General features: G+C 31.8%; 1 protein-coding gene across 4 annotated transcripts in view; it reads right to left on the reverse strand.

Moving 5' to 3' along the window:
- The window catches only part of LOC139511810 (GTPase-activating Rap/Ran-GAP domain-like protein 3), an 89,055-nt gene that overhangs the window by 48,112 nt on the left and 23,060 nt on the right, over window positions 1-17,883 (reverse strand). The window contains exon 1 of one of the 4 annotated variants that reach the window (XM_071298897.1): window positions 9,155-10,072. The exons of 1 other annotated variant lie outside the window; for it this stretch is intronic. In XM_071298897.1, coding sequence (XP_071154998.1) covers window positions 9,155-9,279 — 125 coding nt within the window. In that variant the 5' untranslated portion in view covers window positions 9,280-10,072. Of the gene's footprint in view, window positions 1-5,269; window positions 5,547-9,154; window positions 10,073-17,883 lie in introns of those variants that run through there. 2 more of the 4 variants (XM_071298898.1, XM_071298896.1) reach the window with 2 other exon arrangements.

Here is a 17,883-nt window from a genome sequence, read left to right on the forward strand (position 1 = left end):
CACAGCTTTCAACTTACAATGTAGAGAAGACGACCGATAGCATGGATAGGTGTTGCGTACTTTTATAAAGTTTTTTAATTCACATACGGTGTTTTGTGTCAGTACCAACACTTTAGATACTACATTTTGTGTATACTACATGTTATCTACAGACATATGTATCATAAAAAAAGGTAAGAGGGATTACCAAAAAATATATGACAGTGTCAGTCACAGACCACCAACGCCCGAAAACGATATACATCAACGAGCAACACTACGACGTACACATATTGATATTTTATTATCTACGGGTGTCTTTTTTGTGTATTGTCTTCAAATTTCTTGATTGTGAAATTCGGATGAAAACAATTTTACATCCTCTCCTTGCAACAGTATGACAATTTTACAATGGACAGTTTATTTAAGTGTTTAGATCTCCCCATTCTAAAGACCGTTCAATTTATGATCTTGACGAGTTAATTCTTGAAGATGACCTGTCGATAAAACGCGTGGTTTTAGCTATACTACATTGATTTTTCGATATTAAACTGAACACGTATTACAATGTTTAAATCGATTAAATACCATGTGCAGAATAAATTTCTAAATATTAGAAAGTTTATCAATTATTATACCAAATACACTATTAAGTCATAGTCATATTATATAATATATCCTTCTGAAATTGTTTGTTGAACTTTCAATTGTCAACGTAGATCATCATACGTTGCTGTAACTACAAGGTGAAATATCTAAATGACGAAGTCAAACAGTTCTCACTTTAGCCAGGATGGGTTCGCAAACACCCGCCCACCAGCAACCACCCCATCAGTTACTTTGCCATCCTCCCCCTAATCTCAATGCAGAGGTTATTATAGATCAGTATCAGTTAAATTATCAATATGTACTAATTGGCATACAATTTTAATACGATATGTTTGACATTTTTTTAAATGCCCCATTTTCCAGAATTGTCTTGTGGTCGAATCTGTTATCCTAAGACATATTGTTTTTCGACTGTAAGCCGTAAGTGTGATTTTGTCGGTTTTGCATCTGAAAACGCTCCCCATTCATTTTAAAGATTTCAAGATGTCCAATGTACTCATTCAACCCCAATTTAGTCTCAGTCCTGATAGCTATGTATAGCTATTCAATATCGCCACCCATATTCTATTTATTTACCACAGCTTGAGTAAAAGTCCGCTACATGGATAAACAAATTTTCAAGTAAAAAAGCAGTCCTAGTTATATTGTTTGATTAAAGACGAAATACGTGCGTTTGTGTGTGTGTAGTATTAGTGGACCGGTCATTATCTATATCCAGGGGGCAGGAAAATAAAATAAAAAAAACATTTTGGAACCTGGACAAAAAGGGGGAGTGAGGTTTCTTTATGTTAGTAGAAGGGGGGTCATTACATTTTTTTCTAGTCTTTCAAAATAATTTGTAGCGCCCCTTGTTTTGGTGAAAGATAATGACCAATCCCTAAGAACACACAAAAATACACATTTTTTGTGTGTCTGAAACTACAGCATGTTACATAATAATTTCTTACCTTAGCATCATGAACATTTTGAAACAATATTTCAAGTATTGTGGTGAGATTGACATTACATTTACTTCCTTATTTTGCACTTTAAATCGCAGAGCTTACTATATCGACGTCTTCATCAAGCATTTTCTGATTTATTTAAATTTATTTTCAATTCTTGTCCTGACGCCTTATGTCCTTACGTATGTAATATTTGCTAGCAACATTAGCAGCAAATGATCATTTGTACGAGAGGTGCAAATTATAATGTTAAAAGGCCGGCATGAATTGTCACACATTTACAAGTTTGCTAACTAAAAACGTGTATTTTGGAAATGGAAAAGGACAATATTGAGCATTAATTTTGCTATGTAACGGTTTGAATGTGTCTCATTGGAATCTACAAATAAAATTGAGAATGGAAATGGGGAATGTGTCAAAGAGACAACAACCCGACCAAATAAAAAACAACAGCAGAGGGTCACCAACAGGTCTTCAGTGTAGCGAGTCTATATGTCTATATGTCTATATGATTGGTTTACACTTACATGTATACACATACTTTAACAGCCCACAATGCCATTCCCTATACATTTGTACATGTGTGTACTTACGAAATATATCATTATATGTTCAATGTTATGAAATTCAGTGAAAGGGTCTGATCTCACAATTGTTTGCAAAACTCAGTTTATATACTAGTACTAAGTTTTATGTTATGAATATTAATGTGTTTACTCACTTATATCATTACTATCATATTTGTTCAAATTGTGACAGGGATCTACCTGATCTTATTTCTATAATGCAGCAATCATGGATTGTGAATTTCACGGTTTATACATGTTATATTTCAACCAAACATACAAATTGGTGATTTTAAAAGGCCATTGAATCCTGCATGAAAAGACGGTTGCATCTTGTGTAAGAATGTGATTGAGATAAACAAGGGTCTTCTTTTTGACATGGTACTAAGATGACAAAATGGATTGACAAAAAGCAGGAGTTATAGATAGTTTAGTGGCAGCCGGAGCGCTCTACATGTTTTGAAAAAAATATATTTAGATATCGTTTATTTACATTGGTTGGTATTATGGCTAGTGTATTTAGTAAAATTAGTCTTTTAACCCTGCTACATTCAGTATGTGCATGTCCCATATTAGTAGCCCGTAATTAAGTGATGATCGTTCGTTACTGTTTATTATGATGATTTTGTTTGTTGCATTGTATTGTTGCACCACTGTCCGAGGTTAGGGAAGGGAAGGGAGCTAACTTGTATAACCTCGCAACACTCTGAATATGCATGTCCCAAGTGAAGATCCTGTAATTAAGTGGTAATCGTTTGTTGCTACATATCATATTTGATTTTCGTTTATTATTAATTCTTTTACATTTGTTAGACCGCTGTTTTTTTATAAGTTTTGTTATATTTATCCTTTTAAAGCTTGATTTCCAGTATGAGTTTTGTTCATTGTTGAAGGTCGTACTGTGACCTATATGTGCTAACATCTACGTCATTTGGTCTCTGGTAGATAGTTGTTTCATTGGTAATCCTACGACATCTCCTTATTTTATATTGAGAATAGTTTTTTTTTAAATTAGCGGCTCAGGAAATTTAACCTAGCTTTTCTGAACTAGTACTTGTCCAAAATCCCCTTCCTGACCTCTATACACCACATGTGTTGAATATATTTTCTCAGTTCGTACGTTCCAATGACAACATATCGACTGAGACCAATACTTATAAATAGATAATAAAATATAAGCAGATAATTATGATGCAATTACAAATGAACAGACATACTCGAGGATAAATAAATAAGGGAATGTGTCCATGGGACACAGATGATGCCCCCGCTTACACATAACGTTATAAAGGAATATAACTCAAGAACTGGAAAAGTGACCCTCCCCAAATGTGTACTTTGTCTGAGTTTTGTGGTAATAAGCATTGATTATAAGATTCATATCATTTGATTGAGGCAAACTTAAGCTAGGGAACAGAAACCAAAACATCAGCATTTTTTCCAGCACTCTAGAACGGTAAAAGTGACGCCACCAATATTCAAACCAGATCTGTATTTTGTGGTAATTAGCATTGCATTTATGTTTCATTACATTTGGTCCAGGCGAACTAACGTAAGGGAACGAAAACTAAAAGAAAACTAAAAATTCATCATTTTTTTTCATTTGTAAAGGGGCATAACTATAGAACGGTTAAAGTGAAACCCCTAAAATTCAAACTTGATCTGTTTTGTGGTAATAAGCATTGTGTATAAGTTACATAACATTTGGTTGAGGTAAACCAAAGTTAGAGAACGGGAACAAATTTTGGGACGTACGGACGTACGTACCGTACAGACGGACAAGAGTAAAACTTTTAATACCTCTTACATTACGGCGGGGCCATAATAAGATTAAAAGAATGATACATTCATTTTTTTCAGTTCTTATATTTCCTTGGCTTTCAAACATTCGGCCTTGAGCCTGATGACGTGTAAAACATAAAATCGGTTCTGATGACGTGTAATTATTTTTTTCAGTTTTTATCGGAACAATTTAATTCCCAAATCGCCCTTCCCACCTCCCCTGGCCTAAAAAAATGGAACAATCTTTCCTTTGAAATAAAGTCATGCAAAAAAATGTTCACTGAGAATTAGTTTCACCAAGCAAGCATTGTGGTATTTCACACTTTACGTGATATTTCAAATCCCAAGAGCGTATTTCCTGCATAGTTGTTATTTTATGATTATTCTCGTTCGATCTGTTTTTTTCTAGGTAACGACCAAACACAATAACTATCATTAAATAACACAAACGCTATATTGTAAGAAATAGACCTGACGGGGCAATTTATCGTAATTGTTATGTTGTTCAAATAAAACTGTTGTTTCATTTGGTTATTGAAAGCGTTTAAGTATAAAATTGTCTTTTTTTGCTTTTATGAAAAGTGGTTTGCTATCGAAAGGGATTAAATCATATAAAAGTATTTAATGATAAAGATTCAATTTGATAAACATGCAAACAGGTTTTTTTTATAACATTTTTCTTTCTGTATATAAGAGAACATTTTGGTGTGTCAGCTACGAAAACATGAAGGAATATCTAGAATGCTTTTCCTAATTTTTGGCGGGTTCTCTAAATAATAATTTCACGACGAAAAGCAGCTTCTGCTTCTCTATTGCGTAATTTTGGCGCAGTTATTGTTGTGTATGTGTCAGTTTAGTCATGATGAAGAGGTTCCTTTTCTCAAAAAGACAGTGACAAACGAAGATGGACAGGAAACCGCAGAGAACCAGGCATTAGGCCAAACAAAAATGGCTGTGTTTATGTATTTCTCATTGGGCCAGATAGGGTAGGTAGAGATTTATTTTGCTGAACTGTTTTACCTTGAGTAATGCCAGAAATACCAACAAAAAGCTATAGGTAATTAATTTGAGGCTTATACACAAGGAAGGTGGGGAAAGTGACCCCAAAACACAAGTTATTTTTTTTAAAACTTAGATCTAATTGGAAATACCAATGTACATTTGTATATCATATCTTTTTTCACATCTTTGTTGTGCAAACAATTTTTGATAATATTACAATAAAGAGAGTAATAAGTTTTAGATATTTAAATAGCAGTTAGTTTTTGAAACTTAAAAAAAAAAAGCCCGTAATAATTGAAAATATAAAATCAAAGTTTTCCCCAAAATTTGGAACTGCAAACATTTATCTTTCAATTAGTTAAAAATCAATATCAACAAAAGATTTACCTTGCGCATCTTCGACGAAAAAAGTCTTCTTTTGTCCAAGTTGTTCTCCTTAATGCATCAACTTTAGATAAAACTGGAGATTTTTTCTTGAAATTTGTAAACGATTTAGAACGGAGTCTAAAAATGTCCTCCATAGTTTTTTTCTATCCAGACTGAACAGTATAGGAATAAAAAGTGTGACTTTACCAAACACCTACAACACTGTAGTAAAGTAGACGCCTACTTAAGGATTTGTAACCATGCTATCTTGTCATATAGTGTCCAGAAATCTCCTCCCAATTAAGTAGATATTTACAATTTTCAATATATAGCACATCGATATTAAATCGATATCAAAAACAATTTCCAATAGTATCCGCCTGCATTTATCATGAAAACAATTTAAGGCGATCATTAACAGCGAGGAATCAATGTATTATTATTTCGTCATGATTTATGATACAGCAATTCAGGTAACTATTATTTATTAACACTCTATGATAATAAATAAAAAGTCTTGCACTAAACAACGTTTATATGTGTACTCTTCTTCTTTACACAAGCATAAAATGAATAGAACCAAGGACAAAGCTGACGTGTTTAAAATATACAATTGTTAAAACATTGTTCCATTTTTTTCTATCATCGGCTTGACGTTGTCTTTCTTGTCTCCCCCACCCCCTTTTCACTAAACATTAACATAATAAATAATATTGTGTATATCATGCAGACTATTATTATTGCATGTTTTACATAAATATTGTTTGCTTAAGACATCTTATGTAATCTTGATGTGATACCGGTACGTTAGTCGCAGATCCACGATTTTTAAAGGGGTACTATGCAACTTTAATTGTAAAAATATGGATTAACAGTAAATGTATGTTTTCAGTACATGTAACTTTTAAAACTGAGTCATAGCAGGTGTTATTAAGACATCGTCCTTCATTGACATACATGTTGAATGCTACGTGTTGTACAGATGCACCTTCTCAGCAGTAAATCATATCTTATTTTCATTGTTAATGCAGAAATACTTCAAGTATGTTCACACTTTGACCTCTAGATTGATTTTAGTTACTTTTAACTATGAGGATGACCTAGAGCAAATATTTCCGAAATGTCAAGCAAATTTGTGCATGTTAGAAGAAAACGAATTGAATTCCAATTATATTTTTAGTATTCAATGAGGAATTTGTAATGAGGAAAACATACATTGTTACGTTTTTTTTCTCAAACTAATCGCTTGAATTTTATGGTGTCTCTGACATCAAACTTATTATGTAAGATGGGATTACTAAAATAAGTTAATCATATACATATTAATGCGTTTGTTTAACGTTCAGGGGCAAATACATCATAACATTGAGAATAGAAATGGGGAATATGTCAAAGAGACAACAACCCGACTAAAGTGTAGACAAAAGCCGAGGACCACCGAGGGCCACCAAAGGGTCATGCATATTCAGCGAGTCGTCATTCTTAGTTCACATGTATATTAATACAAGTTCACGTAAATTATTATAAATGCGGAAGCAGGTAAATAAGCACAAACTTCACAATTTATTAAGAATGAACAACTTCTCATTTCAAATAACAAACTTTATAATGTAACCGAGTAAAAAGTTAACTCTTCATATTCTTATATTTTTTTTTAATATACATAATCTGTTTTATTACTGCTTTTGTAGCCATAAGCTTATGGTTCTTGTCAGGCTGTAGCATAAGATCATAAAATTTAACTGGTTGGATGTATATTTATATATGATAAATTGCTTTCCACATCATTGGCCCTTTAATTTGAATAAAAAAAATATGTACAAATGTATCTTTATCATTATAAATTGCCTAACAATGTAATTTTAAGACACTATTTAGTATGTAAATATTAGAATGTTAAAGATATTTACAATGCGATAAAAATGAACGCAATATTTCGCTAGACCACCTAGCTTTATCAAGAGTACATCTATCCAGGTGAAATCGGATGTAGATCATAAGCTCAATGTACATGTACATGTTGCACATGAATTTAGCTGCCTAGTAAATATTGTACAATTTTGATGAATTCAAGATTATTTTCGAAATTGGATTTGGAAGTGGCAATGTCCACTGGGTAACATTACAGGATAATCAAAGTCGACTGTAATAAAAATATTGTATTTTGAACGATAATTATTTTGACTTTGTAAGTACATTTGTACATAACATATTAGCAACTAAAGTGCAAATACTAGATGAATTCTTATTCTGCGACCATACATTACTTCCATAACATTTTTAGGGGGATGAGTGTGAAGGGGGTGGTGCATTATCATACGTCTACGTGTAATAACATGAAATGCATTTGTAATTGGTGTCCTAACTTAAAAACGATTTGATTTGTCGCCCTTTGACCAGATTTTTATGGACACGTCACGTGTTATTTTTAAGTATCTATCTTTACTACGATTTCACTATAATTGGATTTCGCATCGTCAGCATTTATAAAATAGAATATTAAACGTCGATATATATGATAACCTCATGATTTCACACCTTCACTGTTTTGCTTATGAATACACATTATTTATATTAGAACTTTTTATTAACTATAACTAAATAAACTTCAAGCCTAACTGTAAAATTGTACAACAATGGCACAATTTATTTATGCCATTGTTGTACAATTCTATTTGATATATCTACAAAATTAATTTTACGATTGTATATGGTATAATAAATCGATTTTATAGAAATTCTATTGTCAGATTTAGTAATTGATTTGAATAAACCTATATATACACAGAACCTTGTCAGTTGTAGTTTGGTGGCAGATCTCTGATATTCTCGGTTTAAATCATTCAAAACTTTTCTTGGAAAAAATCATATAAATTGTGAACACTGTGACATGATATAATCATACTCATGTTTTTGTTTAAGATTGAATCTTGAACTCTAGAATTCTTTCACTGTTTTTAAACCGATGGTATGCTTATTGTCTCATTGACATGCTTGAAATACTCCATATCTTTTTTTTTTTAAATTTATTTGTACAAATCAATTAACCACTCCAAAAGGAGATAATGTGTCCGATATATCACACCTTATTTTTTCAGTATCAATTTTTGACATCATAAGTGTATAATACGTGTGTCGAGGGGTGCTATGCACTCAGTGCAGACTTAAAACAAAAAATACAACACCCTTCAAGTAATGTTTTCTCAAAAGCGATGTAATTTCAGTTGCTTTTCTCAATTTCTGAACTACAGGATACATGTCATTTCTTCGCTAGAGATGCTTGTTTACTCAAAAGCCAAGCCCTAAGAACGTTCAGTATGTGTCGTCCAAGCCCGAAAAACCTTCAGCTTCTTCCGACCTTGTCTGCTTTTAATTTTGTTATTTTTCCATTCTATAAAATTTTTGTACGATTAAAAGGTTAAAAAGTGATTTCGTATAGTATGCTTGCAGTTATCCCTCCTGATTACAGAAGAAAATATAAGATGACTGTTTACATCACATTTTAGGTCTATATCAATGCAGACAGTTTCGATTTCTTTGAAAACGACTGGGAATTCAAATATCTAATTCAAAATCAAATTGAGCATCCGCATTTAATTTTCAGGGTTAACAAAGTTACGAGCCTTGCCGGATTATACTGGTTTCGAAACAAAAACAAAACGACTTTTAGAAATAGCAAACCTGGTTGATTTCAAGTTTGTATATAAATAAAACATTTCTGACATTCTATGCGTACCTATATGAAAAGTAGACTGCATAAGTGTCTATTATTGACTGCCCGAACATATACATTAATACACGTGAAAGAAATATAATATAGTTTTAGCATTATTAAGCGTTCATATAAAGCATGCAACTTGAAGAGGCAAATGAAAAACATAAAAAAAGAACCACAAACAACTGTACCTTGTACATCGAGGTCTAAAACCATTTTGGTAAATCCAATAAGAACGTCTGGTTTCAACTTTTGCTGTTGAAATTGTACTTTTCCTCTTTCTTGTAATACAAGACTTTGATCTTACTAGAAACATTTTACTTTAGTCCAAAAAATACTTTCGGTCACATTTTCAATTTAAACGAATATAGTGAACTCAGCAATAACGTTTATTTCGTAATATTCTTATCAATTAAACACAGAAATCAACATCCTTTACACTTGAGAATGTCTATTTCCTGAACCTATAATTTCCAATCATAATTTGCATTTGCTGATTAAATAACACCGGTCCATTGTCTTAAAAGTGGAGATCAATTTCTATACAACATGTCCGTTTTAAACACAACTTACATAATATTAAAGTCATTATACCTCCGCTCCTTCATGCACTTACTGATCTTATATGATCTTTATCAAATAAGTGTTTTTTTTACTAATCATGTATTTACATATACGTATATAGATCTTGAACTATAATCTTATACAGCATTGGTTATTTAGCAGCTTTAAAAGTCATTATAATAAAGGTTTTATTATGACTTGATGCTGGAAATCTTTTTATTAAAATTCGAATTAAATGGCATCGCTAGATTTAATTCGTCGAAACAATTAGATTTTTCATTTTCCTTATAATTTAAGTTGTTGGTTATCTCTATTTACAATTAACTAATGGCCTATCATGCTGGAAGCTGAACGATTTAGCATTATTACTACTTCTATTAAAAAAATTTCAATATGAATAAATGTGTCTAATATATCCAGAGCTTTACTTAGTCAAATGATATAACTCCCAATTATGGCGTACCTAGCACATAAGTTCGCACGTTTGGTTGTGCAGGATGTATAAATAAAAACATGTATATGCAAATGCAGACAGGTGCGGCTGGAAAGGAGCTTGATTAGCATCTCGTCTATGGAAAGTGAAACGCCCAATAACAAGAGACAATTATTTGTTTGATAGATCAGTCCTTCCCTATTTTAAAAAAAAGCTTTATTATATTTCGATCAATTGAAAACATCAAGCTGCAGATAAAACGCGTAAATGTGTTTATCACAATGCAACCCTCATGGACATATATGGAGTCTACAACTGCATCGCGTGTGATACGATATTTATCCACGCGAGACAATTAAATTTTCAAATTTTAAATGCGAGGCTCGCCGAGCGTTTTAAATATTTAAATATAACTGTCTGTGAGTGGATAAATATCTTATTACTCGAGATTTGGTGGTAGAATCTGTTTCTCATATGATTTTCAAACAATACGCAGGCAAACTATCCTTTCTTTTCGAATGATCTGCAAACAGATGTGTTCTTTCTATGTGACGACATCAGGAATATCCTTAAATCATTACACTCATTTCAATTTACGTTTGGTTCTGACTTCAAATCTAATCACATTGACGTTGAGCAAGCAATGCACTACATGTAAATAAAAGTGAAATGTCGACTTAATTCATTCTGCACATAACTGTTGGGAATAGTTTAGGTACTCAGACCAAGGAGGTTTCATATAACCTCCCAGCTGAGACTAAGTACTGAATGATTACAAATCAATTGTAACTGGAAAATATTGGTCTCGGTGTTTGTGACCTGTCATTTCGCTAACGCAGTTTTAATAGTGGATCATATTGTGGAAGACATTATTTCAGAGGAACCATCAGATTAAAAGTGTTAGTTTTGCCCGGTTAGTCTATTTTTTGTTGGCAACTGTAAAAATATTTATCAAAGGTACCAGGATTTTAATTTTATACGCCAGACGCGCGTTTCGTCTACATAAAGACTAATCACTGACGCTCAGATCAAAATAGTGATTAAGCTAAACAAATACAAAGTTGAAGAGCATTGAGGACCAAAAATTCCAAAAAGTTGTGCCAAATACAGCTAAGGTAATCTATTCCTGGGATAAGAAAATTCTTATTTTTTTTCTCGAAAAGTTTTAAGTTTCGTCAACAGGAAATTTATTAAAATGCCCATATAATTGATATGCATGTCAACACCGAAGTGCTGAGTACTGGGCTGTTGATACCCTCGAGGACAAAACGTCCAGCAGCAGTGGTATCGACCAAGTAGTGTAAATAGTTATCAAAGGCACCAGGATTATAATTTAATATGGGTATATAGCTTCTCTCCTATTCAAATGTACACTTTTATTCACATCAGCCAAGATATACAAATTTATTGCAGAGCAATTGCTATAGCTAACATCAAGATCATTTGAAATGCCTGCATCCGTTTAGAAATGGGGATAAGGAGCAATGAGCTTTCTTCTTAAAATGTATTAGATGCACGGTGGGGTGCAATCAATTAAAGAACGAGTTTCATAAATGAAAAACAAAATATTTCACAAGTTAAGTTTATTTGGCTCGATTTTAATTTGATACAAGTATGCATATATCTTGTTTTATTCTGGTTTTATTCGTGGTACTCTATGTGTTAAATTAATCGTTTCTTCATTGGATAAAATTTAATTATAGCATCAGATTCCCTGTCCTCTATAGTAATATTTCTTGCAGATTACCCTTTTCACAGACTCAAGTCTATGTTTTATATCTTAACAATGTCATATAGCTTAAAATGAGGTGTGTAAATGGCTTAACATTTTAATTTTGGGAAATTGTTGCAAATTTGCAGTGTCTGCAGATTAAACAATAAAACAAAACTAAAACTGCATTTGAAGTAAAGCTATATATTTCCTCTGAGGACACAGTAAAACTTGTTAAATCTTTAATATTTATTTACGTATAAAAAAAGTATTTGAAATTTTTAGTATCATATGAAAACTAAAAATTGTTATTTCAATATTCATTTTTGATATTTCATAATAGCATAGCGTCGCTGGGCTTCTAAAATGTCGTATATGACTTTTTTGGCTAAAAATACTTTTTGACACCAATGGTCTGGGCGGCAGGAAATCTTTGGTATTACAAAATAGAATATAGTTAGACCAATCAAAATGTGTGAAATAAGACATATTACAAAATTGCCAATGTCAGTTGTTTGTAAAGTTTGCTTCAAAAATGTTGTATGAAAACTTAAAAATCGTTGTAGAATGGCTTTGGGAAAAAAATAATTGTACATTTCTTTATTTCTGTGAAAATAGTTTAAGTTCTTGGATAATCCAGAAATGCCAAAGTTTTTATTTCACTGCTATTTACAAAAATGTTCAAGTTCACATACGACATTTTGGAAGCATGCATTTTGCCAAAAATTTCAAAGCCTGTTTGTGAGAATTTGTTTAAGTTTACGACATTTTAGAAGCCCAGCGACGATATATTATGAAAAGAATGAAAGTGTCGTATATGTCTTAAAGGCAGGTATTTAATATGGGTTTAAAGATGTTTATATTGTATATGATAATGTATATTAGATTGTGGCACTATGATAAACTACTTACTTCTTAACTGGATGACTCGCTATTTCCGTTCAGATATAATTAAATTCAATTCAGGTCACGATATTTTTCGATGCACAAGTTAAAGAAACATTTCAAATTAACATAATGACCCTCTATGCCAGATGATCGCATAGAATAACAATTTGGTTTTGTGTTTATATGAAAATCCTTGCAAATATCTTTTTAAGTATATTATTCAGTCTTTTAATTATTCAAATTCCTTAAAGTTTTATGAACCTTCGGAATTTGATCTCGCGAAAAAGAATTGTTGAAAAATGGTTCATACTTCTTTCATATATTATAAATCAAATTTAAGAATAATTGGACATGTCTTTTTCAAACTATAAATCGATCGAACAGCAAAAATGTTTTTTCTAAGTCTAATATCAAATATTTTTACATGTATATATAAACTTGAGACTATTATACTAACCAGTATCAACACATTTCTAAGAAATAAGAAAAACTTATTTATGCATAAAAAAGATTATCTGTAAATGCTATAAAAAACCTCAAAATTGTAAGATAAGCAATTTATATGCAGACCTAAGACGTTTCTGCAGTATGAAATGTTTTTGAACTTCTACCACAGTATCATATTACTTAGAGTACAAAGTGTGTAAAGTACTAGTAATAGGTTATCAGTATAGTTATCAAAGGTACAAGGATTGTAAATTAATATGCCAGACGCGTGTTTCGTCTAAATAAGACTCACCAGTGACGTTCAGATCAAAATAGTTATTAAAGAAGTACACCACTAATTCATGGTCCCATTACTTTCTATGTTAAATTCCTCCATTTCAACCAGGCACACCTCTTTCATTTTATGTTCAAATAAAGTGGCAATCATTGCATTTCAAAGCAACACTTTATGGTGTCTTCTACTGAAAAAATCAACATACCTTACATGGCATATAAGAAAGAACTGGTTCCCGGAACTTCGGATGTACCAAAACAGGTACTTCAGATCTGACAAACAGACTAAATGTACCCTCTTTTTAAAATTTGGTGCAGTTTTTTTAATATTTAAAATTAAAAGTCCAAAAGTGTTCTACAATGATCACCAGTCCTTTAGCTTTCATTTGATGCCAAAAATACCTAAATATCCTACATATTTTGAAAGTTACACTCATGCGTAGGAACTATTTTGCGTTAAATATGTACTACTTTCTGGTATGTGCTTTCTGGGCGGGCCCGAATTAGTGGTGTTACACCTTAAGCAAAACAAGTACAAAGTTCAAGAGCATTGAGGACCCAAAATTCCAAAAAACGTTTTGCCAATACGGCTAAAGTAAGCTATGCCTGGGATAAGAAAATCCTTAGTATAAAAAAAAATCATACTTTTGTAAACAGGAAATTTATAAAATTACTAAATAATTCATATTCATATCAACACTGAAGTGCTGACTACTGGGCTGGTCGTAACGTCCACCAGCAGTGACATCGACCCAGTGGTGTAAATAGTTAGTAAAGGTACAGGATTCTAATCTAATACGCCAGACGTGTTTTTCGTCTACATAAGACTCATCAGTGACGCTCAGATCAAAATAGTTATTAAACCAAATAAGTACAAAGTTGAAGAGCATTGAGGACCCAAATTCCAAAAAGTTATGCCAAATACTTCTAAGGTAATCTATGCCTGGGAAAATAAAATCCTTAGTATTTCGAAAAAATTATACTTTTGTAAACAGGAAATTTATAAAATTATAACATAATCGATATTTATGTCAACACCAAAGTGCTGACTACTGGGCTGGTGATACCCTCTGGGAGGGGACGACGAAACGTCTACCAGCAGTGGGTAGTGGTTAGTGTTTGGTTGGGGTTAGATCAATGCAAACTATACATGCCATGAAAGAAACGATGACCGCTTTCCTTAAAAAAGATGGAACCTTATTTGTGATTTGCTTATTTTTAAGTAAACCTATTTCGTTTCTTATTAATTGAAAACGAATTATTTGAGGAAAAAAGATGGAGACAAATATCGACATCGACAATTCGCCATCGAATCTCCATTTGTTTTGAAGCCAAGCAGATGCTTGAAAATTCACACTTCGTAGGGATTACTCAAAAGTCAACCGCAACATTATTTAAAAAGACGACATCTACAAGTTATGCTGAACCTTTTCCCAGCAATTAGCTACTTCTTGTTTTATTCATAAAAATACAGGTGCATAGAGACATTGTACATCTATTCGATATTCGTCCTGCTAACAAACTGAAAAATCAAATTTATTTTTTACTCTTTCAAACACACGAAGAAAAAAAATCTCCGAGTCTCGAATTTCTTCCTGTTTGTAACCTCGTAAAAATAAATTACTTATTTGCCGACAATGTATGTAAATTTTATATCATATATATTTGATGTACACATTAGATTGAAAGGTTTCTACCGTTTAAACTCATTACTACTATAAATGTATGTTCAAAAAGGAGATAGTCATAATGCTTAAATGTTTTAAAATCAATGCAAAGTATTAAATTTGATTCAAAGTGCATTTTCTGGCAAGGAACGATCTCAGTTTATAAAACTTTTTGGAATTTATGGTCCTCAATGCTCTTTGACTTTATACTTGTTTGACTGTCTAACTATTTTTGAATGAGCGTCATTGATAAGTCTTACGTAGATCAAACGTGCGTCCGGCGTATCAAATTAAAAGCTTGGTACCTTTGATAACTATATGCACAGGTGAAGTCTAGAACATATATCCAAAAACGATAACGACAGGGGCAATCTACATGTAGCTAATTCCTGATACTTGTAACCCAATTATTGAAGATAAAACTTTCTCCCCAGTTTTATTGGAAAACAAGTGCAGAGGTGAACTAAATTTTCACATTGTCTGAGTGTTTCACAACAGTTGTGGTATGTCACCACCTCTAATTTGAAATGCTTTTAATGTACATAGTCGCTTGAACTTGCAGTACATTCTATACCTCGCTTGCTTCATGTTCGTGAGAATTTTTTTCCCGTATGGAAAACATTAGCAAGCATTTCCGATCTGTCATTTGCATATTTTCTTCGTTCATTTCAAGAAAATGTCATTGACTTGATTTTTCTGCACGAAAGGTTTACAAAAGAAAATCAAGGACGTTATATTTTTTTTTTTCGGAGATGGTAATCATATCTTAAATGTCGGTTTTTAGTTTAAATTTTACACATGTATTTCAATCATAAAAAAAACAATTATAATTCTACAATTCTACATTTTTTTTTTAAATATCAGTTTGTTTAATTCAAAATTAAATTATTTCGCGCAAAAGTAGTGGCTAGTCAACATGCATGTTTTGCACAAATGTACAACTTTTTACGTATGACTATTTCGTACAAACATTAAACAAGTGGCATTATGACGACAATTGGCTAAACAAACAGAAAAAAAAGAGAAAATGTAAACATGCAACAGAAACATCCTAAAATAGTTTTAAAAAAATAAGAAAAAAAGTAAACATGCAACGAAAATATTATAAAATTGTTTAAAAGAATTGATAACTGTACCTTGCACATCGAGGTCTAAAATCTTTTAGGTTATTACAATATGATAGTCTGAGTACAAGTGAGTTTGCCGAATTGGTGCTGCTTTTTCTTTTTCTTTCAACAAAAGATTTTGATCTCAAACGAAACATTTTAGTTAAGTCCAGGTAAACATTAACCCGACACCCTATTACTAGTTAATGCAAAGAAATCTAACACAGCAACGTCCTTCAGATCATTATATCCTTATCAACTCTACACAGGAACCAACATCTTTTACACTTGTCAATTTATATTTCCTGGAGCCATCATTTCCAATCATAAATTTTCATTTGCTGAATTCATGACAAAGTTCACTTGTCTTAAAAGTAGAGATCGATTTCTAGAAATTATATCCGTTTTAAAAAGAATTTTTATATGAAAAAAAACAGTATGCCTTCGCTCCAGCATGTAATCACTGATATAAACTGATTTTTATCGAATAAATCTTATTTCTTTACTTGTAGTGTATTTACTGTTATCTGTTAAAGAACATCAGTACTCTTATAAAAGCAAGTTATTTAGCAGCTATTATAGAAATCTACATTTTTATTTTTATAGTTTTGCAGTAGATTTGTATTCTATAATTCATTGAAGTCCACTATTTTATTGAATAAATGCATATTCATGTAGCATCACTTGATTATTTTCGAAATGAGAAATACTTAGATTTGTAATTCTCATATTCTATGTTAATTATTTAACTAATTGACTCAAATACTAAAAGCGGTTGGTGGGTTGAGTGAAGGGATCATTTAACTTAAATAAGTAAGTACATATGTAAGTAAACGTTTATTACTTCAAGCCGGAATTTATATGCGCACTTAAAAAGCAAATATGAGATATGAGCTCTAGCAAAATGTTTAACCGACTTTACCGACCACCAAATTGAATATAGTAGGTGTGCAAGTTCCGATCTTGTCATCAGCAACAATATTTTTTACCGGATTACCAACTCTTACTTACTATTATCCGTACGTTTATTTAAACACAAATAATAAAAAAATAACTTCTGTCTGTTAGTGTTTTTCCTTTAAAGCCTTGGCGTTGTCAATAGATATAGAACGACGTGGTTCGAGTGCTAATGAGACAACTCTCAATCGAAGTCACAATATTTTAAAGTAAACTATTATAGATCAAAGTAAGGTCTTCAACACCAGTTTGTTTTCTACTTTTATAAGTTTGAATGTCCCTTTGGTATCTTTCGCCTTTTCTTTAGTTAAAGAAACAAATTTAGGTTGGACCCCCTGCATTTGTTTCATTAAAAGTATCAAATTTCTAAAAGTTTTTTAAAGAAAATATGTGGAATTGGAATATTTAAACAATACAAATATTTGACGCTTCATGTTGATGTTGAAGGTTTTTTGATAGACACATTGCAAATTGTAAATAAATTCGTTAAATTTCATGTTGAAGGATTATTTCACCAAAATGTACTGATTTGTATTCGAAAAAAAGAGAGAGAAAAATAGAGCGAATATAAATCGTCGAGAATAAGGAAAAGTTGGAACTTTACTTATCAAACTAAATCAAGTAAATTAGAAAATCGCGAAATTATTTAGTTATTTAGCCGCGAAGTGGACTGAAAAGGGTAAAGTACGAAGTAAAGTATTAGGGAATTGTAGTTTTACTCCCAACATACATTGGCCGAGAATGTACTTTTTATGAGGTTTTGATTATAACAGACTCGAAAATTACAATACATTTTTGAAATTCATGTGTTTAAACTTCTGTAGAGTTCATATTTTGGCCATAAGTTACAATCCACAAGATTGTAAGACACATC

The sequence above is a fragment of the Mytilus edulis genome, chromosome 2 (assembly GCF_963676685.1).
Source record: "Mytilus edulis chromosome 2, xbMytEdul2.2, whole genome shotgun sequence".
NCBI lineage: Eukaryota > Metazoa > Mollusca > Bivalvia > Mytilida > Mytilidae > Mytilus > Mytilus edulis.